Source organism: Cuculus canorus, chromosome 5 (genome assembly GCF_017976375.1).
Source record: "Cuculus canorus isolate bCucCan1 chromosome 5, bCucCan1.pri, whole genome shotgun sequence".
NCBI lineage: Eukaryota > Metazoa > Chordata > Aves > Cuculiformes > Cuculidae > Cuculus > Cuculus canorus.
Genome location: NC_071405.1, coordinates 51,942,547 through 51,961,603, shown reverse-complemented (window position 1 = coordinate 51,961,603; position 19,057 = coordinate 51,942,547). Strand labels below are relative to the sequence as shown.

The window sequence follows — 19,057 nt, the reverse complement described above, 5'->3', positions numbered from 1 at the left end:
ATCTTCTTCTGGTTTAGTAGTTTCCAATTTAATTTTTATACTGTAAAGTAACACAGAGAGGTCAGCCGAATAGCCTGTGGTGTAGAGCCTTCCTGACCTGACATTGGCTTTCCTTTCCCATTGTGGCAGAGTGCCAAGTGCTTCGGAAGCAGCAGAAGATGGACAGCTCTCCACCTCCCTTATTCCACCTGTCCCTTCAAGTTCACCACTTCTTGCTTCTCCCCAACCTATGTACTCACTTTCATATCAGCTTTGATATTATTACATCAAGAGCTTATTCTACCCTCCCCCAGTCTAATGACAGCACAGAGAATGTCAAAATCCTGTATTAGGCTTTATTCTTTTATATAAACATTAACATTTCTCAAACAGATTAGTTAAAAATACAGATTTAAACAAGAATTTTTGCAATTGCAATGAGTTATAAAAAACAACAGATTATTTTACAGATTGTTACAAGTGCTTTACAAAGGTGCAGAGTGAAGGCCAGTGGCAGGGGACCAACCTCAAGTGCAAAATGGACACGATACCCTCACCACGGGCATAGCGCTCAGATACACAGCCAAAAAAAAAAAACCAACAAACAAACAAAAAGAGCCATGTGAACCTAAGGCTCTTGGGATGCTCACCGGGCAAGCAAACATAGACCCTATAACAGAGAAGACTCATGAGACCAAGCTACCAGGATACTTAAGGTTACATCTCTGAGATCAGCCATAAGATGTTTCTTGGAAAATAAGGAACATGTTTTACAACAGTGTATTTCTCTTCTGTCAGACAAAATATTGCTGTAAATCCTAGAATACTTACGGATGCGAATACTTAACTTGGGGCATAAATCCAGTATGGATCTCACAGCGCCCAAAGTGAAGAAAGGATACAAGACCCAAGTGTCCTTCTAAAGCAGTTGGCACTCCTCATACAGGAGGGACCTCCATATCCCACAATCACCACTAAAGCCTTGAGCAAGTACCTTGGAAAGACTTTGGCAAAAGGAAGAAGACGCAAGTGGATTTGGTTACACCCAACGTTCTTGCAGCCCATGATCTGACAGTTGTGCAGCCCATAGCTCACGCAATGCCCATGTGTTTCACTAAATGCAGTGTGTCCTCTCTCCTTGGCCAATACATCTTCACACCCACCTTGGAACACATACCACATGCTCCAAATTCTTGGAAGTTTTTGTGATCCTTCCACCATACCTACCTTGCCTAGGTATCAGTCCTTCTCACCCCTAATCTTTCTTCTATTCCACCCCTAAATATAAAATTTTTGCCCTGATTTGTTTCGAACTAAAGTTTTCTAGGTGTTAGCAAAACAAAGGTAAAGTGAACTGGCTGAGAACCACCATGAGATAAAACTGCTAAATATTACATTAAAAAAAATCCACTACTTCGCGCCTGACATCTTTCTGATGTACAAATGTTCCCTATGCCAGAGAGCCTTCTTGTTAGACAAAGGGTACTACACAATAGAGGAATCCTTTTTCAAAGGAGGGCCAGGCCAGAATGAAAGGGCAGCTCTAGAGATGAAGTCTCATAAGAAAGAAATAACAGGTACTTCTCTTGGTATCGTTGTAAAGGGTAGCACATACAAGAGATTTTATTTATAGGAAACCCAGTGAAACCCCTAGAACATCCACATTGACTTCCCTGAGCTCCTCAGATCCAGGTACACTGGGGACCCTGCAGAAGCCTTTTGAGCTGGGTTACTCTCAGTAGAGAGGATTTGGCAAGTTTCTGCAAATTCATTTTCATAATCAACAAGAGAGGAGAGGATCAGTGGGCAAGCCCTCAGGACATGCTTAGAGAAGAGAGACTCTGAAGAAAGCTGGGGTGTCGGGAGGAAGGTCTTCGTTTCTACCATTTTCAGATGTTTCACATTATTCCTTTGGGGTATGGGCACTACATCAAAACCAACCTCCCCCATCTGATCTGTCTGCCCCAGCTGCCTCCCTGCATAGTCTCATGAAAACACTGAAACCCCAGGCTCATCGCTCCCTGCACTGCCTTGCCCAGAGTTCAGTGCTTTGGAAAGGGGAGGCTGCCTTCTCATTAGCAAAGGCTGGGAGATGGCATTATGTTGGCACGTCAGTGCCCTGGGAGCATGTGGTCACTCATGCACATCCCAGATTTCTGAGAGCAGCGGAGGGAGTTTCTTGTCCTGCAGCCGAAGGGCAAACACCTGTTCAGAGTGGACACTACTTAGCGTCCGAAGGCTGACCAGCTTCATTAACATCCGTGGAAACATCAGGCGGTCCTGCAGAGACAGACAAATAGACAGCTGTTAGTAAATTCACACTAAAACTTTGTTAAAAAAAAAATTACAACACCAAATGATGCATTGTAACCACAATCCTGACCCCCCCTGAAGCCAGCATTCTCTAGGAGGTAGCAGTGTGTAGGAACACTAATACTACACTATGACTCAAAACTCCAGACTTTCCATGCTGGCTAAACTATGGAACGTGACATAGGACAACAGGCTGTGACAGCTCACAAATTCTGCATTTACAGCTGTGACCAAACAGCCACAGAAGGGAAGAGTACGACAGTACAGTCAGCAAGATACCTTTTACAGACAGTACTGCAAGAATTGCGCCTGCGTAAACACAAAAACGGTTTGTGTCGTTGTTGGGGATGTTATGGTCAGGCACTTACATTTGGTCTGTTGATGCAAATGTAAGAATGAAGGGCTTCCACATAGGTGTGCTGCAGCCTCTCCACCAGGGACTGGTCCTGCACATTCGGTCGGTCTGCCAAAAAACATTTTGGAAGTAAGCACATTGCCACAGGCAGCTCCACTGGACTTGACATCCCTGCCTAACACCAGGCCCTCAGTATGGTCTCTCCACAAAACCTCATCAAGCATTCACTCAGCACAGCAGGGAGAGTCATCCATGACTGCAGTAGCTATGTCGGTTTTCTGTAACTGTTCTTTCTCCGTGATGTTTATCGTAGGTGGGGAGTACAATCTGTCTCCCATAAAGGTGGAAGGTTAGAGAGAGCAAACAGTACTATATAAAAACTGTGTTTGGTCTCACATTCCCATCCCCATGAAAATGAGAAGCTCCCCATTCAGGAGGGACTCAGTAGGTCTCCAGCAGCTGAGCCAAATGAAAAAAACATCTTTCAGGTCACAAGACAGGAAACAGAAATAAAGAGGTAAAGAGCAGAGGTGTCTTCTTTGTAAAGCCTTGTCATGGCCCAGAGCAATCTTGGCCTCATACCCAGAGCATCTTTACTTGACACCACTAGGCGTCACTTCTGCTGTGTGCCCCACACCACACCGTACAAGTGCCAAGTACTTGAGGGGACAGTAAAACAGTAATTTCTAAATAAAGAAAATAAATATTGGCTGATATTTCTACATCCTTTTCTAGCACTGGAGAATTTGATTTCCTCAGGAGGCAGCACTAGAAAATTCATAATATAATTAATACCCTAAGCGGAAGTAGTAACACGCCCCCTTCATCACCAGACTCTATACAGCCTGTATTGCTCCTCTTCAGCTTGTAACCTTCCTTAACTCTATTTTCTTTGCCGTTTGATTCACTCCTATGGCTCTTCAGATTCCCCTTGGCTTCTTACCTGCAGAGAAAATGTTGATGGCGATTAAAAGTGCATATTCAGCATCGTTGAGCTGTAGCTCATTCATTCCCTTTGAGAACTCAAAGATAGGATTAATGAACTCAAACTGCAGACCTGCAATAAAGAGAAGAGAACAAGGTGAAGCAATGACAATTGTCTCATCTCCCTCCCTGTCATGGAATAAGCTTCCAGAAACGCATCACAGTATCCCATGGAGTGGGGGGTAAAACCCTTACATCATGTTCCAAGTGTGGCCGAAACCTCATTTTACAGCCCATCACTACTGATGAGCACCAACAACAGTGGCTGAGGATATGGGCTCTAACTGTAAAACAATGCTATTTCCAGGTTTTCTTAAGAGCCTTAAATGCCTCACAGCATATTACCAGGCCACAGCTAAAGGAACACAAACTATCAGATAAATCCACGAAAGTCAGAAGCCCACAAGAACAACCTCTACAGTATCTATTCTCACTCCATCACCCCCTTCAAACCAAGCAATCTCCCTGCTTTCTAAGAAAGCTTTAATCCCATGCTCCAGATTAATCTGAGTCTGAGCTGAAAATACATAGTTCCAAGAAGTCTAAACTATGCCATCCTGCCCAGATTAAAGAGTTAGGAAAGCTGAGGCAGAGACTGACTTACACTTCCAATCACCATCTCTGTAAATGCAGTCAGGCACAAATTCATTTATGTTTATTATTGTAAAATAAAGAGGTCAAATCACATCTCTTTCTGCTACGTGCTATACAATCATGCTGTAAATCTTAGGCCTTTTCCACAAAACAGCACACGAGTCTAATTTCCTGCAGTACAACTGCACTAGAGAAGTATGAAGAGGATGGAGGGAATCTTTTCTGGCTACCTACTTTTTGCCTTCCTAACAATCTGAAGAAAAGGCTACCAGGAAGAGCATCAAAGAGGAAAGTTGTATATAAAAGCCACCTCAAGTATAAATGGGTGAATAGCTACACAAGGAATAAAAAAAAAAATCACATTAAAGACAGTCAAATTCTTATTTTCAGAAATACTGAAGATACACAGTCCCTGTTACTTCATGTGAAATTACAGATGGAAAAATATACTTCAGAAATCACATCACCACAGATCACATCATATACTGAGCTGAAGACAGGGTTAAAGCATTCTGTGGGGATCTTCAGTGCACATTATAGACTTCCTGTCAACTGAAATGTAATCACATTAACATCATCACTCAAAGCACACATCTAGATTAGCAAGTGATATACTTGCAAAGGTGAGAAGACTGGAGTTTGATTTGTTGTGATCTCATACACTCTAAGACGACATGCCCACATCAGATCTCTACCAGCAAGGAATTTCACACCTGCTAGCCCTAAGTGCACACTTACAGCAAGATTTTCATGCTGTAAGAATCCAAATTTTGCAAAGCCAAGTTTGCACCAACAAAAAAAAAAAAAAAGACATGAACTGAGGTATCACAGTAAAAAAAAGGTTTGCAGGGCTATTGATCTGGCCCTGTTCTAAACCTCTCAGATGATTTCAGCTTTAAGGCCACACACATTATTTCTGGCAGCCCACATTAAAAAGGAAAAGATGAAAAAACACAAGACACAGGGAAGGAAGAAACACCTGTCTAATGCAACACCTGCTTTGGCGAAGTCATCCCGATTATAGCTCAGGTCCTTAAGAAAGGTGATGCTCTCAATCTCTGGATTGTAGCGCCGGGATGTTTCCAACAACATCACCTGAAACCAGAAACAGATGTACTTGATTTGAAAACAAGAACAAACATTACATCGAAAAACTGCTGTGTGTTACGAGCATCTCTGAAAAAAAAAAAAAAACAACACACAAACAAAAGAACAAACCCCACCAAAACCCCTCTGAGCAGTTTCTTACAGAGTGCTTAAGAGTTCCAAGGTAAATTCTGCTGCATCCTCTGCAGTGTCTGCTGCTGGAAAGGAGGACATACCTATTAAGGCTCTTGCCTCATTTTCCTAAATGGCCCTTTGCCAGTATAGCCTGGCACTACCACAATGGTCCCATAGCTGAGGTCCTTGAGCCTGCCATCCCAAAAAAACAAATGGAACCAGTTCTCCAGGTGGACACTCCAAACTCTTTCATTTTTGCTACTATGTGTTGTGCTGGAGCCGAACTCTCACCTCTATGGTAGATGTCTTCAATAAAGCAATCTGATCTTCCCTGGTGAGCTCCAGGAAGCCAGGCAGTTGCTTGGCAAAGTCCACAATCTCTTGCACAGAAATAATTGCAAGTTCTGTAAAGTGAGCAAAACGCTGCTGCCTTGCTTCGCGGTTATTAGGGTCAGGAACTTGGGGCCATGGCTGTAGGAATGGGAAGAGACAGCATATATAAGTGAAAGATGGAGCCAGGGCAGAAATCAGAGAAGATTAAGTGAACAGAGAAAATGAGACACATTGGAACATTCTCCTTTTCTACTTTTTACAGAACTTTAGCCCACAGATGCAACACGTAAACTATCTCTGTTCACCCAAATAATTGACCCACAACCCTGGCTCCCCAAACTTCCTCTTTCTCATTTTGAGTACACTGGTAGAGTTTTTACCGTCACTTTGAGCCTGTCTGTGAATGAGCGCTGGTTGCACTGCTGCTGGGCGGCCACAAGCTTTTTTATCATGCTCAGCTGTTCAGGTGTCAGTTTGTGGGAAGGGCTTGGTGGATTTGGAGGGTTTGGACGCACCACAACTGTCCTAGCCTGATCATCTTCCTGCTTCTTCAGTTTCTTTAGTCGGATCTGTTCTTCAGACAGAACATCTAAAGGAGGAATAGCCAGAGATCGATCATAACATAGGAGCACACTGGAAATCACATTAAATACAGGGTACCATGATGTGGATGGAGAGGCAGTTACCTGCATCTGGTGTTACCAGAATATATCCAATGCAGACAGCAAACAGTATTACTTTATATCTCCCTCTTTTTCACACTTTAGATTGTTCCATTGCCTTTCTTTTAATCATACTGTCATCCAAAGCACTCACAAAGAACAGAAGTTCCTTTCATGATGTCCTGAAGATCTCAAAGACAACAGCGACTTCCCCTATTGAACAATTCCCCAAAATGACGTTATAACACATTCCAACAGGTGCTATCTTCCAAGGCCATGGTGTGCCCACTGTATTTTATATTATGCTCCTGTCATGTCATTTTCTGATACTGCTAAATGAACAGCTTGCTTCATTTCATCTTCCTCTTAGGAGGTCAAAGACAGTACTGGATGGAGTTTGAGAGTTAAAGGACAATTCTCCACAAAGCCCATCTGCAGCAGACTGTAGAGTAGTAAGATACCACAAGATGAATAATGAAAGAATAATTTTGCATAAAACACACTGAGGGGTCCTTCAGGTCTAGAAGTGTTCTGAAGTCATGAAGTCAAAGGATATGCCATTTAGATGCAATGTTGTAAGGAATGAAAAAATTCAGCAGCAAGCATTCTGAAAAATCTTACTGGACAAGCTGCTCATTAGCTAATTTAAATCTAAAAACCTGTTAATGGCCTGTAACTAAGTTAACTGAAGAATTCACTGATTTGAATGAAGAGCCTACAGATCTGGTTTGCTGCTTCTTTAAATCAAAGCTCCAAAAACCATCTGCAAACTGCATTCAAACAAAAAAGGAAACTACCAGACATACCTGGATTCAAAGATTCATCTTCAAGAGAACCATCCTGTGAGTTTAAGAAAAGAAATTGATCCACGCAATTACACTCCCTCATATCTCGGGACTTAGATGCACAAAGAATTTACAGCTAAGTAACGAGTTACTAGATATTACCGAATCTTGAAAACTGCTCACATGCAAGCTTCTACACTAAGCTAAATTCAAAGCAATCTCAATTACTCTGTTTGCCATGAAGGAACTATTTAACCTCATGGTTCACACTGGCTTAAGAACAATAAACTGGCTACTAATAACTTCAGTCTAGGAATTAGAAGAACATAACCAACAAGCAGTAGAGAGAAGTTCTGGAATGACGTTCCAAGCGAAACAGCTGAAGGAGAAAAACATCAGTTTCTGTCAAGATTAACAAGGTGCATTTGCAGTGGGTACTACAGCATCATCAAGAATTGCCAAACACTTGATAATAACAACCTGAAGATTCCTTTTGGTCTAATTTTCCTGAGCTGCCTTCAATGTAAGACAATGAGCAAATTCAGAAACACACAGAGGCTCTCTAGTGTGTAGATGCAACATAAGAGTAGCAAGGCGGACAGGTAGCTTTGCTATGTAGCTTTGCAAATACATCTATTTTGTAGATGTCAGGAGTGCGGCAAATGGGGCAAAGACAGCACACTGCCTGATGTAGTGGGACGTGTACCTGTACATAGCAGGGGGTTTGGAACCGGATGATCTTTAAGGTCCCTGTCAACCCAAACTATTCCATGATTCCATAACACTGATACAAACCGGCATGACAAAGATATTGATTACATTAGGTCTGCCACGTTTCATGCTGAAAAAAACTGAAAAGCATGTTTCCTTGGTGCAGCTTACTGAGACTTACTTTTTACCGAAATATTTTTATACGATGTTTCCAAAATAGTCCATTCCTCACTGTTCTGGATGTCAGAAAAGGAGACTTCACACAGATTTAACATTAACCGAGCACCCATTCAGTCAGTCTTGGCCACTAAAGGGATGAAACCGAGGTGCCTTGGCAGAGGAGGGCTGTTCCCGATATGTGAGCAGGAACATTGTTGAATATTCAGAAAGAGCAGCCTTACAGTTGACCGCAAGACAGACAGAAGCCTGAGTTTACTGGTTGTTTACTGGCAGTTTACAGCATACTGAAGAATCTGTAAGTCTTAGTTGTGAGTCTTTCCTCTGATGTCATCTTACACAAATTCTTAGCAAATAGTATGTTCAAGGATTATGGCAGGGCCAGGGTTCTCGGCACACTGATGTTGTTTCACTAACAGCTCTCCACGTGATTCTTTCTAGGCTCTCAGTGACTTCCCTCACACCCCCAGCATGCAGCCTGCACAGCTCACATGTGACACCCAAGCACTCACACTGCCCTCTTCCTCACATGCATTGGTCCCCATCCACCCCCACAGCATCACAGTGCTCCCACTAGTACCATTTCCTGTACTCACACTGCTCTCGCATGCCTGCCTCCTGGCACTTGCGCAGCCGGCACTCCTGACACTTGCGACGCATGTACATGTCCATCTCACACTTGCCACCATTCTTGCAGACGTACTGTGCGCCCTTGATGACGCTGCGGCGGAAGAAGCCTTTGCAGCCTTCACAGCTCAGCACGTTGTAGTGGAAGCCAGAGGCCTTGTCCCCACACACACTGCACACTTCATTTCCCAGCATCTTAGGGGCTGGGCCCTTCTTCCGCTTCAGGGGGGGATTTTCTACCAAAATGAACAGTATCAAAGAAAAGGAAGAAAAGAAAACCCATACATGAGGGAAGCATGGTGTTTGCATCTGACTGTCCCACTCCTTACAATAACTGATATCCTTACTTAAAGTCACTATCTCCTAAACACATAGATGAAAAGATAGAAGTCTCCCTTTCTTGGCAAGAACATCTTCTGCAACAAACCAACTATTGACATAATACAAACAGTTTCAACCTCAACTTTATAAACAAGTATAGCTTCACACTTCCTCCTCTCCGAAATAGGGTGAAAGAGCTAAAACATGCTCAGGCCAAATGCTCTTCTGCTTTCCATCAGCAGGAGTGACAATTATAAGTTACAATGTGAGAAAGAGCTGCAAAAAAGTTGAGCTGAAATCCAGGACTGTGCAGAAAGTAATTTCCTTCAATATTTATTTCTAGTTCTCTTACTCTCTGCCATACTCATGCACAAGGATAATGAAAAATGGTTCAGCAGTCAAACAGTCAGAGAAAGTCAGTGCTTAAACAGGTTAAGAGAAGCAGACTGAGTAGGCAATTCCTGTAACTGGAACACCAGGGTAAACTGTCAAGATAGAAGACAGACACTACATGGAGTTAGGGGCAAGAAGCAGACAAGCAGCACACTGCACAAGCACTGTGAACCTTTGGAAGCCTGAAGCCATGTTTCTTCAAGAAGAGTGCTGCCCATGCCTAAAAAATGAAGCACTCTCATACTGACACTATTTACTAAACATTATTACTCCATCTGAAACACTGGGCCTTCACTACTGCCTCACATTTCAGATGGGCTTGTGCAGCACCTCCCAAGTCCTTCCTATGTCATTCTGACGAATCTTAATCTTGTGACTAAGACTGTGCATTCTGAAAACATATTTGGTCTAATACGATGTGTCTCACCTTAAGCATTCCAGTCAAACGCTTGCTAATGTTATTTGCATATTCCCTCCCTATTAGCAATCTCTCTTGTCATTCCATTTAACTCTAGCAATGTTAACATTTGGCATATCCTTCTGCACAGCTCATAGTGTGAATATTTTTCTGCATGTCAAATATTCTAGATTTTGTATGGCAGCTGTTTGTAAAGATTAAAAACAGCATGTCCTGGTAAGTGTCCAGATTATGTTTAGATATGCCTGGAAAGCCTTTACTCTGGAGTCAATTCATAAGGGTTGGTTTGCAGGACAAGGCTGCTGCATTCCCTCATCAGCATTAGGGTTACAATGGCATGTCTCGTTTGCATACGTATGGTTCTAATACTTCTATCTTTACTCTCAGTTACACTTACTGTTCTGCTTGAGTTCCTGAAATGGTAACAGTTTTAGGTCAGTCTCAGAAATTATTATTGGCAATCTTCACTACATATTTCTCAGTCTTAAGTATCTCAGTGTTGATTTTCAATCCCACTGACTTTACAGATGTCTGGAGGTCACTCATTTTGGCCTGTACTTCTCATTGCAGATTGGGCAGCAGGAAAATTTCATCAGAAAGGTTAAGTCTCCGATATTCCCCTCTCTTGTTCTACTATATGTCTCTTCACACAATCTATTACCAAGAAGAAATTACACAATGCCTACAGTCATTCCAAATTACTAAGTCTGCCATTGCACATATATTAACTGGTATGACGACTTTGCAGAAACCTCAAATGGTGTTCATATGTTTCTGATGGACAAAGTAATTCCATGACTTCCATGAAATGGATCTGTCTGTCTTGTCTTAGCTGTCTTTAAGAATTTACATAAATGCCTGATTAGCATTCCTATGGCAGTTTTATCCAGACAGGCTTATTTTTTGATATATACAAATTATTTTCCATTGCTGAACGCTGATCATTTTAGTTACATAGCTTATTACTGCCATTTTCTGTAGTCAACGATAATACAGAAATAATTTGAGATTTATCAAGCATGAATGCCATCTCTGCTCCTTTAGGTTTCATTAGCGTCTTCCTTCTTTGGCAGATCTCCTATTTAACATTTTTTCCACATTTTGTGGCTTTTCTTGCATTTTTGTAAGGCATTTATCAACTATTTTCTTTTCCCGCCCTCAAATCTGTTTTAATGATTTTTATTCTATAATATACCTTTGCCTTGCAAACCTTTCAACTACTCTGTTTCTACTTGTATTTATGACTCCTAGTTCAATGCTCAGATCACGTCTTCTTTTTATGTCAAGGATTGCCCGTTGCCTCACTGTTCAAATACATTTATCTGTCATATTTTCATTAAGCTGCTGATACTACACGGGACACTTCACTTGTGCTTTCGTTTTCTTCCTCGTACCTGTCCAGAGATGTTATACTACACCTTCTTACAGCGCGAAAGCATAGGATTGTGTGTGTCAGCTGCAATTATAAGTGCAAAATCTCAATCTTATTTCCCGATACTCTTGTAACCTCAGTTCTTTGCACCAGATTACTCTAAATTTGATTCTGCCACCTGTCTTCCTCTTATGCCATGTAGCTTCATATTACCATGGCATAATAAGCCTCATTATTGCGGATACATACATTCTGCAAAAAAACGCGTAGAGGGAACTTCTACTGCCTTTCCATTAGATAAATCTGCGAGAACCTATTATTCCTTTGCATCCTTGTTGAATTGCAACCTGTGGCAAAGCTTCATTGTTTAGCAGCTTTTGATAAGGTTAACAGAAAGAAATTCACTTTGTTGCCATAGGCCTAGCCTCTAGAAGGTCAAATAAGCAAAACAGTCAATACATTTATCACCTGATAAAACCAGTCATCCTCAACAGATTCTATTCTTAAACATTGGGTGCCTCAAGCATAGCAGAAAACATTCTAAAATTTTGCCAAGTATCAATTCTGCTTAGAGCTGAAAGAACAGATAGCCTTTAGCTTGCATGGATTTAGGAAGAATTTTTCCATACCTGCATGCTCAGGGGGGTTCTCTGAGCCAGGGAAGAACGAAAGCCCTTCCTCCTCCATCTTAAGTACACTTTCCACCCTCTTCCCATGATCCTGTGTGCTGAGCTGAGTGGGACCCATGGAGGCCACACAGGCTCACTATAAGGCTCACTATAATCTCATCGCTGCAGCATTGTTACTGCTGATCAAGGGACTGCAGGCGTCTTTCTTCAAAGTCTTTAGTTTCTCTCTGCTACTGGATGTCAGAAAGGAAGTACCTGTGGGAAAAAAACATGCAAAGGAGGCAAGCGTTAACTACTGAAGCTATTAACTCCCAAAATCTATTACAAGCTGCATCACAAGCAAACGCCAAGACTTTGTTTCCTTACTTATTAAAGGTGACAATTCACTTTGTTTTATCAACGTTTAGGCTCTTGAAACACAATATTCTAAGAAACTGTAGTAAAAGGTACAAGATCAGCACACCCAGGTACAAAACTGTCTTTACTGCCAAAATGTTTATCGAAGGTGGACAAGTCTTCATTACTGCTAACACCACCAGGGGACTTCAGCCCTGACCTCTCCAAGTCTGTAAAGGGGAAATTCCAGACTTTACAACCCATGGCCTTTGTTAAAGCTTTCAGTAATAACTCATTACTGCCAGTTACACTGGATTTTGCGGCATGTACTGCAGAGCACACAGAAAATTGTAAAAGACAATTTTGACACAATGATTTAGCAAAGACTACAAAACACCAAATTTTCCATTAATATCAGTAGTTGCAGGCTGGGCTAAACACAAATGATGTATCAAAGATGTGGATGGCAAATCCTCACTTACAGCAAGAAACTGAAAGCCAGCACCATACCTACAGGACTTGACCATTACATAACCTTCAGGAAATAGATCCAACCTTCTAAGGATACCCTTTTCTAAAACCTGGAAACCATACCGAAAATAATCTTATTACGCAGCACTAATTCACCTGTAGAACCTCAACCTAGAAAGTGAATTCAATCACTTTTTCCAAGAAGCCCCAACTGCACACAAAAAAAAACCTTACTGTTTTGACAGCACAGACATAGTGAAACTGATGCAAACTCCTAATGTGAACACCTCTAATCTGATTGAACGTGCATTTGATCAGTTGATCTCAACTCAATCATTTACCAATGTAAGCTAAAGGGATTAACTCATTTAGAAAGCAACTACGTTAAAGGCCTGTACCAGTTTAACTTGAGTGATTGAGTCCAGGTCTGGAAGCCTGCCACTTTCTGAAAGACAGGAGGTGTCAAAGCTGTGCAGCAGCCCAAATACAGAAGCACCATGTAAGCAGGGGCATGCCTCGCACACTGCAGTGCTGACTGGGGAGAAGCAGAAGGCCACAGTCCCACATCCCTTCTTCCCTCCTGGCTTTTTCCACAAAATGGTGCAACTTTTCCTAGAATACCAAAGATGAAAGCAATACTTCCACAGACCACACCACCTCTCAGCACTCTGAAAGAGTCATCAAGTGCAAATACTATCATACCGTCAAGCCTGCTGAGCTCCTGCAGCCTCCCATTACACTGTGGCAGATAACAGATGCAGATGTTAAAAACCACAGGGTACATTAATTCACGTGACCTTTGTAAACACAGCCTCAGACTGTATAAGGAATTCAGAGCTCCCTCCCCTTTGGTACACGCAGCCACTGAATCACTGGAAAAACAAGCTATCTTGGATAAAAGCAGCAGCAACTAATACGAAACTCAAAGCCACAGAAAGGAAGAAGCCCTCTTGTGGGAGACTACAACCAACTGATTTGCAACCAGTTCAAAAAGACCCACAGTCCTCAAAGGAACAACATGTTTATGACAATCAACCCTTTTTTAAAAAGTCTCCACAGTAAAACCTGCAGCAATCTTGTGGAGGGGCACAGAGCACCAGATGGCAATGAAGCAAACACAAACTCAATTTGTATTCCAAGTTCCATGTAAGCTCCTCACTGAACCCGATATCAGATGTCTCTGGACATGTCTGGGCATCGAACAGGAAAGTTGAGTGTACTGCCTCAGTGTATCTCCACATTCCTTTAAACTTCGCAAAAAACTCACTCAAACATTAATTATTGTGCAGAATGAATCACCAGCAGCAGTACCACAGTAATTTTTCAACTGAAGAATTTGATCCTCAGCTGAGGGACTGAGCAACAGTGCTCAGGCCCCACTGCCTTAAGTTCAGCAGCCCAGTCTTGCTGCATCCCAGCCACAACTGCAACATATTCCAGAATGCAAAACAGAGGAGGGTACAGCCTGATGGAATTTCAAAACAGTGCCATCTGCACAATGACTGACACTGCAAGAGCAAAACTTGCTGTCAGCAGGACATCTGGAGCCCAAAGGGGAGTTTCTAAGAAACTGCTTACTTCCTGGCAATGTCTGAGAAGTCTGCAGCTACCAACAGGGTGAGGAACACAAATCCATGTGCACACTCAGGATACAGCGAGGGATAAGGCCTATCAGACACTTTTTATGCTGCAAAACCAATCCATACATCCCTGCTTCGTGCATTAGCCTCCAGCCTTCCCAAAGCAGAATGGGGCAGATAGGAGAGGTCTCTTGTCTCTGCTCCGAAGACACAGCGTCTTTTAGTTTTATAGATCTAGTAACAGTTGCAGGCTAACCACAACTAACAGCAAAACCTAAGCACAAATAGCAGCACTCTGGTACTAGGTAAAGAAACCTAAACTACCATTTTCCCCATACGCACAAAAGTGAGAGGCTGTATGACTAGGCTAGGGAGTTAGTTTTCACAGAAATAAACGAGGATAGTTTACAAATTACTAAAAATCTTCTTGAGTTTTGTACTAGTGATCACATTATTAGAGGTTCACATTTCCCGATCTGCACCACCACTTTAACTAAAAATGTAGAAGGTTGATGCAAGCCGTAACTGCAAGGGAGAACAATGTCTTCTTGCCTTAATCTGCTCTGCTGCCTCACACGGTCTCAACTCCATCAGTTTTAGAAACCAGGACTGGCCAAGTGACAAAGATAAAGCAATCACTTTTCTCTAATGCAGCATCTAGAATGGAGGAACCTGATGAGCAGACGTACTCCAGTGAGTAATCACATATAGATGATGGCTAAGTGAAACAATTTCCTGCCAGCTTTTGCCACCCATATCTCAAATAAGATACTTAACACTTCTGAAATGTCTCACCACTAACCTTGCCCTACTCTACTCCTTCCTTCTACCTTTTTTTCCCCGAGAAAACAGAACAACTTGGATTCAATGGTCTCAAGATCAGCAACAGAAAGTACTGTTAACAGAAACTAAAGGTGGCAGCCCGGCCTCTTGCACCTCATGGTAAGTGCCAGAAACGTCTGTCACTTCCTCCAGCACTTCCTTAATCTTATCCTATTCCCTCAGGCGAGTCCTCTGTCAAGCCCAGTTGAAGCGCTTATACGCTCTTCTGGAAGGCATTGATCTAACCTGTCACCAACAGGCACAAAGCTACAGAGTATGCCCAATTTCTGTCCCACATTCACTGAGGACAAGTAAAGGAGATAGCACTGCAGAGCACACGAAAGAAAGGAAATGAGCCAGAAACAGTTGCTGTTACATTTCTGCTGAACTGATCTATCCTTTCCCTTGTTTGGCGCTTTCTGTGAGAAGTTTAAGGGTCAGGAACCAGACCAGATGAAAGTACATCTCTGGAGAAACTGTATCATGGAGTGCAGGAATAATCAGAGGAATAGCACAATGAGTCCTTTACCTCCACGTACTGGATGTTTGAAGGAAGCAGTAGCTTTTTAGGAAGTTTGTGCAAGTCTCTGGCATTTTCCAAAACAGGAGTTACTGGTCAGAGTCCTAGTTCTGTAAATTACAAAATCCTACAGCCTTCTGCTGCAGGGAAAATATATGGTTATGTTTCAGTTCTGTAATGAATCACAAGCATGCACTCTGCAGCACATCAGTGTCAGCAGAAGAGACCTCCATTTGTACACAGTAATATGGCTGCCCTCATGCATCACACAGCTGTGTGTCAACAGGACTGTGCCTTTGTGCATGGGCCTATCAAGCATGAACAAATGCATCTGATAGGAAGTGCTATCTCTCAGAGGTACCTAAAGCAGGAATATAATTTGGCCTTTTGGCTTCTAAATGTGTTCTCACATGCAACACAAGTGCCAGCATCCAATCTGAATCCACCTCTAAAAGCTGGGGTCATAACAATGCATTAACGGTCTTTGCTGAAATCTAAATGCACAGCTCCCACAGAGGTGACACTACCCTGGATATTAAAAGCTGGTTGCAGATATTAAAAGTTGATCTACACAGTCAAGAAAAAAACCTGCTGGACTGAGATTTCACAGGGTCCCACAGCACCAGCACAGAACTAAACCCCTTAGGAGACACTACTGTTCTAGTTCTTTCATAAGGAGTAACCAGTATTATGTGATCTAATGCTCTTCCTATACAGTCTCTGGTGCAGCAGGCAGAGTATTTTCACAAACCTCCCCAAGGATCTTGGCACTACCTCGTAGATATCTCAGAGAAACAATGGTTACTCCCAGCTCGTGTTGGCTCATTCCCCTTCCCTCCCTCCGCATCATCATATTCCTCAAGAAATATGGAGTAGCTAGTAGGCATATAAACAGGGCAAAAGTAGACAAATAACACGTTCCAATTAGGAAGAAGTTGAAATAGAGACTTGTACCCTTCAGGGCAGAAAAAGAATCTTATGAAATCTGAAAATTATGTAATATTACATGTGAAAGCTGTTAAAACTCATTAGGAAAAATAACTGACTTCAGAATGTCAATGGGAAGGACACGAGGTGTGCAAAACAGTGCAACAGGATAGCATGAAAAATGATTTTGAACAATATGTTTACAAAGAACAGAAAGAACTGTTCTGTAGCTCTCAGAAAACTGAGACTAGCTGTAAACCTCTCTCTACAAAGAGCTGCAGGGACAGTTTAAAATCGCATTATCCATTCTGATCCTTCAGAAGCACTGAAACAACCAATGGAGGAGTTTGCAAGCCACTGTCAGTCTCAAGCTGATAAAAATCTCTACAGCTTCCTAATTGCTTTCATTTGCTGTCAAGGTAAGCTTCAGCTGACCATAAGCAGCTCCCAAGTATGCAGGACTGGCCTCTGAGCCTTGCAAGTTGTTGCCACCTCTACCGACTATGCAAAAGAGTCTTACCAATTACTCCTGGCTACAGCATCCTGCTCCTCAGAATGCAGCTGCATTCTGGTCTCTTGCTCCCAAGTAGAGTCTTATTTCTGCCTCTCTAGCTCCGAGTCTTAGAAGCTTCCCCTTATCTTCTTACTCTGGCTTTTACTCATGGTGCTGACCAACTCCTTTATTACCCGTGACTTTGCTGACTTCTGGCATGGTCCACACATTTGTCTCTTCCTTTGAACTGGTGCATCCCTGAGCCTGGGGTCTCATTGCAGCACCCACTTCTCATTGTGAAAACTTCCTTCGGGCTGTGTCTTCACCCATGGCTTTAGTCTGGTCTAAACAGACAGTGTGCCATCTCCTATTCAAGTTGGGAGCAGAGGCAATGGCAGAGTTAGAGAAGAACAGCAAAAATGACTAACAACTGAACATGCTAAAATAAAGAAAGAAACGTGTCACTTGGTTGAAAGAGTACTAAGAAGAGAAGCAGAAGGTATAACAATGGCGTACAGCAGGATGAAAGGCGTTATTCAGAAAGACGGTAGTCCTAAAAGGAATAGAAGGAAACCGAAGAAAGAAAAGTCAGGTTACTACAAAAAAACACCCTAAAGGTGAGTTCTGAGAGACTGGAGGGCAATTTCCATAATTTTCCTTCCAAAACTGAGTCACCATCCCTAGAGGTATTTAAACGACAGGTGGATGAGGTTTAGTGGCAGCCACAGAAATTCCATGCCAGTTCCATTCTACTTCAAGTAAGAAGCAATTCAGGAGTGAAACAAAAAAAAAAATCTCTCTCCATTGAATAAACTGGTTAGCAAAGCGAAGTAGGGTCATAAGGCACAACTGTACTACAAAACAGAAGACAATAATTCAAGGCAGAATCAGCATAGTACTTTTGCTTTTCTCCACATGAGAGGAAAAAGAAAACCACAACCAAACCATCTATGATCGTCACAGCACAGGATTTGTTTATTTCCTACACAGCCTGTCAATCCCCTGTTTTGGGAACAGGGCTTCCCCAAACAGTACATCAGACGAAGACAGAATGTGCTGACTCCAGTCCCACTCAAGAACCTACAGGCCCTGCAAAAGAACTCCTCACCACAACAGTGTTTCACAACAAGTAAGCTCCCCTATTCACATGCCTCATCCAGCAGGATACTCCCTCCCCTCTCACCTGCCTCTCATTATTCCTTGCCTGTCAAAGGCTCAGGTTTTGATTTTGACCTTGTTTTCACCTCTAGATTTCTACCTGATCGGAGTATGCCATGGAACACAAGGAACAACAGGAAAAGAGCATATAACTGTGACTGCTTTCAGGCTGGGTAAGATTCTCAAATGGGCTGTGCCTTCTGCTTTCCTCCTTCCCTCACAGCTGCCAGATGCCCTTGGTCCTGCAACTAAAAGAAGGAGAAAGGAGATGAGGTTACTGGAGTTCATTCACACTGTGCACAGGGCTGCTCCCGCCTCTCTTCCTGTTTGTATGGAAGTATCAGTCCCTCTGACAAAGGGAGAGAAAGAGACAGGGAGGGAGGAGACCACAGTAAGAGAGGACAGACTTAGATACCAGAAGTGATGGGGCCACTCTGCTGCCATGAAAGCCCTTTAAAGGCCATTGACACGAGCTCCCTTGAACTCTGGAAAATGGCACAAGCCAGGTCTGGGTAGCAAAGCTCCAGTCTCTTCTACCCCCTTCTAGGCTTCCTACTGCCACCTTAGATTTCGTGTTTCTGGCTAACCTAAAGTACAGCCATCTCCAGAATGGCAAAAACTAGGGCATAGACTGGGTTACAGCAAGGAAGATTCGAGTAGCAGCATCCTTCCACTCTTCCTTCCCCTACAAACTGTCTTGTAAAATGACAAGTCACCATTTCTCAGCTCTGTCTGGCCAGATGAGCTGTGAAGCCAGTGTCCTGACACAGCACGCAAACAGAGCACAGCCACTTTGGAGTGACAGCAACTTCTGCAGCACCTGCTTAGATGAACATGAGTAGAACTTGCCATTTGTAAATGAACTGCAATAATTCC

General features: G+C 42.7%; 1 protein-coding gene across 5 annotated transcripts in view; it reads right to left on the bottom strand.

The window, feature by feature from the left end:
* Nucleotides 1–328: 328 nt before the first annotated feature.
* Nucleotides 329–19,057, bottom strand: part of NR1H3 (nuclear receptor subfamily 1 group H member 3) — a 28,407-nt gene continuing 9,678 nt past the window's right edge. For all 5 annotated transcript variants that reach the window (XM_054067833.1, XM_054067830.1, XM_054067829.1 and 2 more), the window contains exons 2-9: nt 11,875–12,129; nt 8,711–8,977; nt 6,160–6,368; nt 5,738–5,917; nt 5,221–5,320; nt 3,591–3,704; nt 2,661–2,755; nt 329–2,259 (exon numbers count right to left, since the gene is read on the bottom strand). In XM_054067833.1, coding sequence (XP_053923808.1) covers nt 2,113–2,259; nt 2,661–2,755; nt 3,591–3,704; nt 5,221–5,320; nt 5,738–5,917; nt 6,160–6,368; nt 8,711–8,977; nt 11,875–11,992 — 1,230 coding nt within the window. In that variant the 5' untranslated portion in view covers nt 11,993–12,129 and the 3' untranslated portion in view covers nt 329–2,112. The remainder of the gene's footprint in view (nt 2,260–2,660; nt 2,756–3,590; nt 3,705–5,220; nt 5,321–5,737; nt 5,918–6,159; nt 6,369–8,710; nt 8,978–11,874; nt 12,130–19,057) is intronic.